Raw genomic sequence first — 11,714 nt, forward strand, 5'->3', positions numbered from 1 at the left:
CCAAGCCTGTCTGTGGGCGAGTCGGCCCACAGTCGGCCGACGCCCGTGTTCTCTGCATATCTGTGTTGCAGTCGTCCTGGAGAAGGATGTGATAGCTGGCTCCGAGACAGTGGCAAGGGGCTGGAGCAGGGTTGTGGGGGAGTTGGGGGGTGTCAATAAGGATGTAGAACCCATGGGCCCTGGGCAACCCCGAGGTGAGGAGTGAGGGAGACAGCAGGGAGAGCAGGACGCCGAGCGGGGCACTCGAGACCCTCAGGGAGGGTGCTGCTCAGCTGCTGTCCAGGCAGCCGGGGGAGGGCAGGCCTGGCCTCCCTTCTTCCTCCTCTCCTGTCCCCTTGTCCAGGGCCCCTGGCCCCGCTCCATCTGTTTCTCTCATGGGAGGCTTCCTACCCATCTGTGCAGTAACCCACAGGTCTCTGACTCATTGGCCTTCCAAGGAAGGGAGTGTGTCTGAGTGTGTGTGTGTGTGTGTGTGTGTGTCTGAGTGTGTGTGTGTGTGTGAGAGAGAGAGAGACAGAGAGGAGCAGGGTATGCTGCCTCAGACACTTGCCGTTCCTTCTGCCCGGGACCCCACCTCCCTGCCCCCGACCTGACCCTCTTTGCATGGCTGACTCCCCATCCTGCAGGTTTCAATTCGAATGTCAGCTCAGAAAGGCTTTCACTGACCCAAGCCTCCTCTACCACTGCTGACCTCTCCCCGCCTCATTCTTTCATAGCCTGAATCCTTTTTTCTGTACCGTATCTCTTACGAGCAGTCATGCCGTGTTTGTTTACACGTTTTTAAATACCTGGCTCCTGCACAACACTGGAAACCCCCCTCTGCTGCTCCAACCCCGAGGTGGACGCAGGGTGGGCATGTGGCAGGTGCTCAGCAAACACCCGGGTGAGGCTGCTGTCTGAGGGGCTGGGGAGACCAAGCCCCACTCCCACGTGACCCTGTTTTTATAGGAAAAGCTGTCTAAGGAGCTGTGTCTCAGTTTGTCCTTTCATTTCCCCACGTTCGTCACTTAAGGAATCACTTCTGCTTGCCTTGTAAAGCTTACTAAATGAAAGCATAATTGTGATTTTCTAAACATTTAAGGCATTTCTTACTTCCACGTATTTTGACTTCTGATGTCTTCTTTTCTTCTTAATACTAACCTTGAGAACTGACATAAAATGAGAAGCACAGTCCATGTGTTCCTGGGTAATCTCTCCTCCACAGACACACTCTCGCATCAGATAATACGAGTAAAGAAGAGCAGTGATTTTAAATTCTGAGCATTAGAGTCTTTTAAAATATTTTATCTTTCTCAGGCTTTGTTTTTCATTTCATGTAACGATAAAATACATGTGCTCGCTTGAAGGTTTGGCACAGACCCCTCCCAGGCAAGAAAAGCATGTCTTTCTCCATTTTCCATCACTGAGTCTCGTACCTTGCAACTGAGATGGCTGCTTAACTGCAGCCCTAGCTGCACCGCCTCTGTTATTAAAAAGGATATGTCCCAGCAGCACTTCAGTTGTCAGAAATTTCCCAATAGAAATGCTGATATGGTTTCAGGACTTAAGACTGGAGGTTGAGGGAGAAAAGGAGAGATCAGGCCACTTCTGCAGAGGAGCTGCCATGAAAATAAGTGGCCCTGAGTACTAGTTGCAGAGATCCCCTCAAAATCAGAAAATACGCTGCTTTATGAATTCAGGTCTTTAACTGTTGTAGTTTTCTAAAGCCAGAGTAGACTGAGTCAGCTAACCTCCCTGCCGCAGCTGCCGCTGAGCCACCCGCGTGTGCGCACAGGGAAGGATGCCGGCCAGGGGGCTCGGAGGTGGGCCAGAGCAGGCAAGTCGGTGCCTCCGATCCCAGATTCCTTGGCCCCGGGCTCCTTAGAAACCTAACTTTCAAAACTCAAAGTCGTGTCAAATATACTTTTTAAGGTTCTCATCAAATGCTTAAGATTGTGTCTTAACCCCCCTGGCATTATGGATGCCCCTGGGGGACACACTTTCTGCTGTTGAGTGCCTGGATTCTGAGGGAGGAGGTTTGTGACGCTGCACCCACATGGAGCTTCCTCACCAGACGTCTCAGCAGCTGACATGTCACTGGAGCCCTGTGGTCTAAACACGTCTTACAGACCCATATAAGAACTTCATAAGTGGATCTTTTATTCAACTTACTTAGTCATTCATTAATTTAGCAAATACTGCATCCACTTAGGCACCGAGGACTGTGCAAGGCCCTGGGACACAGGTGAGGAAGACAGACACAGCCCCTCTGGGGACAGCTCAACCCTTCTGCCTTCCTGAAGCAGAAAAGGTCTTTAGTATTTAGCGAACAATGAAAACACAAATGACTTCTCCCAGTCCCTGCAGATAAAATCAAGAGAACACAAATGATGTATGGCTTCCTAAAACTCAAATGGAACCTCAGAATTTGGGGGTTCTTTTGTCCACCTAAAAGAAAAATGAGAAACACCCTTTGGAGGCTGATTTCAGATCACAGTGTACTGGACTCCTTGGGAGAACTGGGAGAGTACAGAATACCTTTACTGGTGGAGAATGTTCTCTTGTTGAGGCCTGAGGAGTTCTTTACTTGGTTCAGTGAGATATTTACAATACTCGGGCTTAATCTCTATCAATATTTTTAACAAAAGAATGGAAATACCTCACACAAAAGTGTTTCAGCAAATTTAGCTAAGAGCCACAGAACACTGAAAAATTCAATTTATGTTTCTAGATAAAAATATATAGCTAATTACATATATAAAAATATATATGTGTACATATGTATATGGCTATGTAAGGTGTTTTCTAGTTAAAGTCAGTAATGGATTATTTCACTACTTAAGAAACGTTAGCTGTTGGAGACCATTTCAGCTACTGGACGAACCACTCTTCCCTGTCTGTCCTGCTATGTCCTCCCTGGGACTGTCATCACAAAAGAGACTGGGGCCAAGGGTCTGTTTCCCTCCCAGTGGACATCCTTTCACACCTCTTCCCTCTTCAGCTAGAGTTTTGGGCAAATTTCATTAGTGAGTATGTGAAAATGAAGTCGCTCAGTCGTGTCCGACTCTTTGTAACCCCATGGACTATACAGTCCATAGAATTCTCCAGGCCAGAATACTGGAGTGGGTAGCCTTTCCCTTCTCCAAGGGACCTTCCCAACCCAGGGATTGAACCCAGGTTTCCCGCATTGCAGGCGGATTCTTTACCAGCTGAGCCAAGGGAAGCCCATTAATGAGTATAAATGGCCTAAAAATAAAACCTATTAACACCAGAAAGAGGAGAGCCTTGACTCCTGGGACTTAGGGGGTAGGACGGGATGGGCTCACCTCCCTCTGGACTTGATTAATGAAGAGGGTCACTTTACCCAACCGTGGCCCTCTGTCCTAACCCGCTCTCTCTACAGAACACCCCAGTAAAAATGAGCCGCAGGGTCTGGGACAGAGGTGTCTAGTAGAACAAGTGAGGATCCGCCTCTGCACTGTCAGTTGCCATGTCCTTCTTCCAGGAATCATGAAGATTCAGCTAATATATCTTCTTCCACAGAGAATGGGAGGCCAGGGAGAAGAAACCCCAGTAACCAAAGAAGAATGGAAATTCCTCCTGAGTTTTAGATTCTACAGGCCCCCTCTTAAGGCAGACTGACCTGACCTCAGGTTTTCTCAAATAATCGTTGTAACATGTCAGTAAAATTCTAATGCTTCAGTGAATGAGTTAACACCAATGCATGTCAACATCAGTTCAGTTCAGTTCAGTTCAGTCGCTCAGTCCTGTCTGACTCTTTGCGACCCCATGAATGGCAGCACGCCAGGCCTCCCTGTCCATCACCAACTCCCAGAGTTTACTCAAACTCATGTCCATTGAGTCGGTGATGCCATCCAACCATCTCATCCTCTGTCATCCCCTTCTCCTCCTGCCCTCAATCTTTCCCAACATCAGGGTCTTTTCAAATGAGTCAGCTCTTTGCATCAGGTGGCCAAAGTCCTGGAGTTTCAGTTTCAGCATCAAACCTTCCAGTGAACATCCAGGACTGATCTCCTCTAGGATGGACCGGTTTGATCTCCTTGCAGTCCAAGGGACACTCAAGAGTCTTCTCCAACACCACAATTCAAAAGCATCAATTTTTCAGCACTCAGCTTTCTTCACAGTCCAACTCCCACATCCATACACGACCACTGGAAAAACCATAGCCTTGACTAGATGGACCTTTGTTGGCAAAGTAGTGTCTCTGCTTTTTAATATGCTATCTAGGTTGGTCATAACTTTCCTTCCAAGGAGTAAGCGTCTTTTAATTTCATGGCTTCAATCACCATCTGCAGTGATTTTGGAGCCCCCCAAAATAAAGTCTGACACTGTTTCCACTGTTTCCCCACCTATTTCCCATGAAGTGATGGGACCGGATGCCATGATCTTAGTTTTCTGAATGTTGAGCTTTAAGCCAACTTTCTCACTCTCCTCTTTCACTTTCAACAAGAGGCTTTTTAGTTCCTCTTCACTTTCTGCCATAAGGGTGGTGTCATCTGCATATCTGAGGTTATTGATATTTCTCCCGGCAATCTTGATTCCAGCTTGTGCTTCTTCCAGCCTAGCGTTTCTCATGATGTACTCTGCATATAAGTTAAATAAGCAGGGTGACAATATACAGCCTTGACGTACTCCTTTTCCTATTTGGAACCAGTCTGTTGGTCCATGTCCAGTTCTAACTGTTGCTTCCTGACCTGCATATAGGTTTCTCAAGAGGCAGGTCAGGTGGTCTGGTATTCCCATCTCTTTCAGAATTTTCCACAGTTAATTGTGATCCACACAGTCAAAGGCTTTGGCATAGTCAATAAAGCAAAAATAGATGTTTTTCTGGAACTCTCTTGCTTTTTTGATGATCTAGAAGATGCTGGCAATTTGATCTCTGGTTCCTCTGCCTTTTCTAAAACCAGCTTGAACATCTGGAAGTTCACAGTTCATGTATTGCTGAAGCCTGGCTTGGAGAATTTTGAGCATTACTTTACTAGCATGTGAGATGAGTGCAATTGTGCGGTAGTTTGAGCATTCTTTGGCATTGCCTTTCTTTGGGATTGGAATGAAAACTGACCTTTTCCAGTCCTGTGGCCACTGCTGAGTTTTCCAAATTTGCTGGCATATTGAGTGCAGCACTTTCACAGCATCATCATTCAGGATTTGAAATAGCTCAACTGGAATTCCATCACCTCCACTAGCTTTGTTCATAGTGATGCTTTCTAAGGCCCGCTTGACTTCACATTCCAGGATGTCTGGCTCTAGGTGAGTGATCACACCATTGTGATTATCTGGGTCGTGAAGATCTTTTTTGTATAGTTCCTCTGTGTATTCTTGCCACCTCTTCTTAATATCTTCTGCTTCTGTTAGGTCCATACTATTTCTGTCCTTTATCGAACCCATCTTTGCAAGAAATGTTCCCTTGGTATCTCTAATTTTCTTGAAGAGATCTCTAGTCTTTCCCATTCTGTTGTTTTCCTCTATTTCTTTGCATTGATTGCTGAGGAAGGCTTTCTTATCTCTCCTTGCTATTCTTTGGAACTCTGCATTCAGATGGATATATCTTTCCTTTTCTCCTTTGCTTTTCACTTCTCTTCTTTTCACAACTATTTGTAAGGCCTCCTTAGACAACCATTTTGCCTTTTTGCATTTCTTTTCCATGGGGATGGTCTTGATCCCTGTCTCCTGTACAATGTCACGAACCTCCATCCATAGTTCATCAGGCATTCTGTCTATCAAATCTAGTCCCTTAAATCTATTTCTCACTTCCACTGTATAGTCATAAGGGATTTGATTTAGGTCATACCTGAATGGTCTAGTGGTTTTCCCTACTTTCTTCAATTTAAGTCTGAATTTGGCAATAATCAGCCCATCTCAAAATGAGCTGCATCTGAGGCACTCATACATATGTAAACAGGGAAGTTTGCAGGGGGCTTAAAACTCGACCTGGTCTTTTACACTGAGTGAAGGTATCCCTGGCCAGGTAGGAGGAAATGAAGTCTGTCTGGCAAGATGTGCTCGCCCTGGAGCCCCACACGGATGAAGGAGAACACTCTAGCTTCTCAATTGCTTCTCACCCGCTGTCCCTGAGTGAGCCTCCTCTGCGGGCCCCGGTAGCGAGTACCCAGGCTTCCAGTAGCCGTGAGTCAAACAGGGAGGAGAGCTGGAAGAGCTTACAGCGTGTCCCCATCTCCTTCCCCTCAAAGCAACACAGAGCTTTCTCAAGGTTCCCAAGTTTCCAAGGTCACAGCCATCTCCGTGTGAATTAAAGCAGGGTTAGCTCAATCCCGGGGAATGAGCCGCATGTTGCCTAGCCCGGGTCAGGGCCTCCATGCAGACTGAGAAAATGTGAGGTTTGCTGCTCGGGAGAGCTGGGATCCTTGCCTTTATGGAATTTGGATTATATACTAAATAACTAAATAAACAGGGAAATGTGTCCTCCTTTTTGGTGTTAGATAATTCAGCTAAGAAATAGGGAATATTTTCTGTTATTTAAAAAGCCCTCCCATATTTTCATCTAATGATATTCCTTTCCTCCAAAAGAAAACCACATTCTCAGATTCCAGAACCACATTCTCAATTCCTCAGATGGAACCAAACCTTCAGATGGGCTTGCTGTTTTCCACAGTTCATAAAAACAAAGCCTTTTGGTTGCCTGCATTTTAATTTTCTCCAAGACCTAAAAAATTCTGATTGACCCATAAGAATGAATACAGTCTTTAGTATGGAGTCCTCAAATCCACACACTTTTTTTTTTTTTGACTCAAACTATTACCATGTAAAAAAGAAATTCAGTCTTTTAAAAATATATTATGAAATATTTCAGATATAAGAAAAATTATGAATAATATAACAAGCACTTCTGAGTTTACTGCTCAGTGTAAAAATAAAACATGACCCATACAGTTGAAGCATGTGCCCCACTCCATTTCCAAATAACTACTATACTGAATTAGATATCATTTCATCTTTATTATTTTACTATAGTTTTATTTTACATTCAAATATGCACACACATATTACATGCATTCATCTGCAATTTGCTTTTTCCTCTCTATAATCATGAGATTCATCTGTGTGGATACATACATTAAAAATTTGTATGTGTCATCTATAGACAATATACATATATCACAATTTACTTATCCACTACTAAATATTCCCAGGCATCATTCTACAAAATATTCCCAAATTGGTTGTACCAATTTTAGTACCCACTGTCAATATATAAAAGAGTTCTTGTTGCCTCATATTTTGATGAAGCTTTGTGTTATCATCAGACTATAATTTTTGCAATTTGTTAGGAGAAAGGGTAATCTCACTGAAGTTTTCGTTTGATTACTGGTTAGTAGTAAGCTTAGGTGTGTTTATTAGCCAGTCTGTTTTCAACTTCTTTGAATAATCTGTTTCTATCTTTTGATCAGTTTGCTATTAGTAGCTTTTTTTTCTCATTACCTTATAAGAGTTCATTATGTATTCTGAATGTTAATCCTTATTCAGTTTTGTGCAAGTATTTTCCCTCAGTCTGGTTTGTCTGTACCTTGCCTAGGGTACATTTTGGAGCACAGATGTTTTGAATTTTAATATAGTTAAATTTCATCAGCTTTTTACTTTTGGTGTGTCTGGATCTTGTCTAAGAAATACCTCCCTACCTCAAGATCATAAAAAGATATCCTTCAAAATTTTCATCTGTAAGTTTCAAGTTTTCATTTTACAGTTAGTTCCCAAAACTATCTGGAGTTAACTTTTGTGTTTGGTAAGGGGTAGGGATCCATTTCCTTCAATTTGGAAAACCCACTGCCTTCGTAGTTCCATTTACTGACTAGTTCAGCTCTTCCTTACAGACTCTTTAGGGCCACTTCTGTCGTCTATCAAGTGTTAGATTCTACCATGTTCTGTTGATTTATCTGGATGAAAACCACACTGTGTTAATTACTATAGTTTTTTAAAAGGTCTTGACATTCAGCAAAGCAAGTCCCTCCATGTCATTCTTCAGTATTATTTTGACCATTTGGGCACAACTCTCATCTCTGTTGAGCAGGACAGTAGGGAGAAATCAAGACAAGCCACTCCTGGATAATATACAGCTGAATATTTAACTCCCAAACAAATCAGCTTCTAAGAAATTGCTGTGTATAATGAATATAGAAAGCCCATATAAAGCATTTGTTTACAAAAAAGCAAAAACATTTTAAAAGCTTTTTTGAGCTGTAGCGAGGGTCATTTAAAATTAGAAACCCTTCCTCTGGGCAATAGCAATGTTCTTGCCTATATTTTCTAAAAATACAACTTTTAAACATAGTTTTGCATACAGATAGTCAGAGTAGGGCCTCCCTGGTAGCTCAGCTGGTAAAGAATCCACCTACAATACAGGAGACCCTGGTTCGATTCCTGGGTCAGGAAGATCCCCTGGAGAAGGGATAGGCTACCCACTCCAGTATTCTTGGGCTTCCGTGGCGGCTCAGACAGTAAAGAATCCACCTGCAATGCAGGAGACCTGAGTTCGATCCCTGGGTAGTGAAGATCCCCTGGAGGAGGGCATGGCAGCCCACTCCAGTACTCTTGCCTGGAAAGTCCCCATGGACAGAGAAGCCTGGTGGGCTACAGTCCATGGGGTCGCAGAGTTGGATATGACTTTGGGACTACAACAGCACAGAACAGTCACAGTGAGTTCAATGAAACAGTGCTCAAGCTGGGCACACGTTGCCTAGATCCCTCAGAGAATTCCCCCCGCGCCCCACAATTTTGTTATTGGAGCGTAGTTACTTTACAATGTTGTGTTAGTTTCTGCTATACAACAAAGTGAACCAATTACACAGAATATCTACACTGAAGGTCAGACTGTTCCTGGGAGAAACCTTGAGCATGCACTAATTCCTTCATAGCAGGGGTGTGTGAATGAGCTATTCTTTCTCTCATTAAAGGGAGACATGATTTTCCCAAAAAATGCTCTGTGACATTTTCATAACCTCAGGATTACTACTTGGTGTTCTGCAGTGTCTTCAGATCCAGACCCTCTTATACGGACCCCAGGACAAGAGGACTCTGGCCACCCAGCAGACCATGGACATCCCGTCCAAGTGAGTCAACCTCTCCCGACACTGTTTCCTTTGCCGTCAGAATCTCAGAGGAAGCTGGTTCTGTAAGGTTCAGTGGAACTTTCTGTGGAAAGGACAGTCTACTTACTGTCTTCCCATTACTCATAAACTATGCAAGCCCAGTTCCTTTGAACACTCAATTGTAAAATATCTTCTTGTCCGATATCAGGAAGAAATCAGCTCTTGGAGAACGTCAGAAGCACAGGCTAGGGTTCATCCTCCTGCAGACCGGCTGCCTGCTGGTCATGTCACCTGCTGGAGGGCTAGGGCACAGGGTCCTACGCGGCCTGCAGGCGCTCTGATCTCACCCGGGCGCCGGCCTTCCAGCCTGGACGGCGCAGAACCTGGTCTACAGGCTCCAGGACGCGCCGCGGGCAGGGTTGGCCGGCAGGGGGCGCCATCCCAGGCCCCTCCGCTCAGGCCCCGCCCGCAGGACCGGGCCCTTTGAGTCGCTGAGGGTCCATTGTCCGCTTGGTGAGCACGGCCGCGGGAATCAGAAACGGGAGGAGAAACGCTGGGCTTTCCGCTCCTGCGGAGCCCCCTCTCCTTTGCCTGCGCTCCTGAGGCTCCCTCGTGAAGCGCAGCTCAGCAAGCGCCATGCTGGTCTTCACTGCCGCCGAGGCCGGTGCCAGGCCAGGCGTGCGGAGGCCGGGGCCGCCGCACTGACCTCTCTGCTTGTCCGCAGGGCCCCCGAGGTGCCCGCGAGGCCGCGGCCGTCCCCCGGAGCCAAGGCGGCCTTCTGCGCCGGCGGGCGGCCGCACAGCGTGCCCGGGCGCGCCAGGCCCAGTGCTGCCGACTGAGCCGACCCCACCGCCTCCCGGGGTGCGCCCCCGGGTGCCCTGCACATCTTTCCCTCCGGAACAGGGCCTTCGACAGCCGCTGCTCCGGTTTCCAGGCCGACTGTGTGCTCCAAATGCAAAGCCACCCCAAACCTCCCGTGGGCCCCGTGTGAACAGTGGGCGCTCCTCCTTGTGACCTGCCCTTCTATAAAGCATTTTTCTTTCTGCTACCTTGGTTTCTTCTGGCCGACAAGAGTTCTTACCCATCAGCACTGCTTCGGTTGCAGGCTTCGCTCCTTCACCATCTGATCGTGTATGTGTACTTGGTGTAGGGCCCCTTGTGCAGGCTCTGGAGTCAGATTTGGAGCAGGAAGATTGTGGGCAAAGAGCTCTTTCTTATAGGAAGGTAATAGGGATTGAGAAGAAAATGCTAATAAAAGGAAACCTGGCAGTGTTGACATCAGTATGCGTTTGTGAAATGAAGCCGCCCCAGAGCTCCTGGGAGCCTAGAAAGGGCCCTGAGGAAGCGTCTCCTCCCTGGTGCACGCCACCACTCACTGAATTTGGCAGGGCACCAGGCGGGTGCTAAGAACCAAGGGCATGATAAACGGGACACTGTCCCCGTCCTCTCAGAGCGTGCCACCCAACAGGGCCACGAGTCACTGACACACATCATGGTGCAGCTTGTTGAGGGACAGCAGAAGGAAAGAGCCTGGCACAGTGCGTGGGTGATAAATGGCCCTGAATGTGCCTAGAGGTCAGGGGAGGTGGTGTAAAAGAGCCGGGCAGGAGAAAGGCAGGCACAGAGGACTGCCGATGCCCAGCTGCTGCTTCCTGCGGCCTCCACTCCAGCCAGGGGGACATGGCTGTGGCTCTGGAGCGCTGCTTTTGAGTTGGCACGGCCCTTGGCCCCTACTCTCCTGACCCTGTTCTGGGTTCAGCATGCAGGGGTGTGGAGGGTGGGGCTTGATGAACGCTCAGGTCCACGGTCGTCTTCAGCCCCCTGGCAGGAGGATGGCGTCAGTTGAGAACAGGAGTGGCTCGTTTTGAGCATCTTTCCCCAGGTGAGATCCAGAGCTGGGACCAGGTTGAGCATGCAGAGGGTGGCAGTGGGCTTTTATCCCTTCTCACTGGCCCTTCGCAGCCCCTCTCTCATCCCTTGGGCTGTGGCCCAGCAGGGCTGCAGGCAGGCGCTGAGATGGCCAACAGGTTGCAACATGGCCCCCTTTCACTTCAACACCCAGAAGGAAACACAATCCCAGAATGGGATTAGTGCCCTTATAAAAAGAGACAAGAGAGATGATCTTTCTACCCTGTGAGGGCACAGCAAGAAGGCAGCCGTGTGCAAACCAGAAGATGACACCCACCAGGAACAGACTCCACCAGCACTGTGACCTGGGGTTCCCACTCACAGGAACTGCGAGGAGTAAGTGTCTACTGTTTAAGTCTCCCAGCCCGTGGTGTTCTGTCCTGTTGTGGTATTCTATTATAGCAGCCTGAGCAGACTGAAAGCCCATGCTGGGTTTTTGAAAAAACAAACCGCCAATTCTGATGCTATTTATTCCTCTATTTCTCATAGGATAATATCTTGGAATCACAAGAACTAAAACACTTTTTTAATTTAGCCCCCCCACCTTGGGGAAAAAAATGAATTTGGGAATATTCTCTATCAAATGTCTCCCATCTATTAAATGTGTTAACTTCAAAACAAAAGGAAGACTCTAGCTATTTTATGTTTTGGTTTGTTTTTGTAAAAGGCTACAAACAGGTAAGCATTATCTACTCCTTTGTCTCAAACTAGTGCAATTTTTTCAAGTTCCTAAGAAATGGCCATGATTAACCACTCCAATTT

General features: G+C 46.8%; 1 protein-coding gene across 8 annotated transcripts in view; it reads left to right on the forward strand.

The window, feature by feature from the left end:
- The window catches only part of TTC23 (tetratricopeptide repeat domain 23), a 143,911-nt gene extending 133,819 nt beyond the window's left edge, over positions 1 to 10,092 (forward strand). For all 8 annotated transcript variants that reach the window (XM_043922537.1, XM_043922530.1, XM_043922532.1 and 5 more), the window contains 2 exons: positions 8,983 to 9,065; positions 9,769 to 10,092. In XM_043922537.1, coding sequence (XP_043778472.1) covers positions 8,983 to 9,065; positions 9,769 to 9,883 — 198 coding nt within the window. In that variant the 3' untranslated portion in view covers positions 9,884 to 10,092. The remainder of the gene's footprint in view (positions 1 to 8,982; positions 9,066 to 9,768) is intronic.
- The last annotated feature ends 1,622 nt before the right edge of the window (positions 10,093 to 11,714 follow it).

This window comes from Cervus elaphus, chromosome 13 (assembly GCF_910594005.1).
Source record: "Cervus elaphus chromosome 13, mCerEla1.1, whole genome shotgun sequence".
Lineage (NCBI taxonomy): Eukaryota > Metazoa > Chordata > Mammalia > Artiodactyla > Cervidae > Cervus > Cervus elaphus.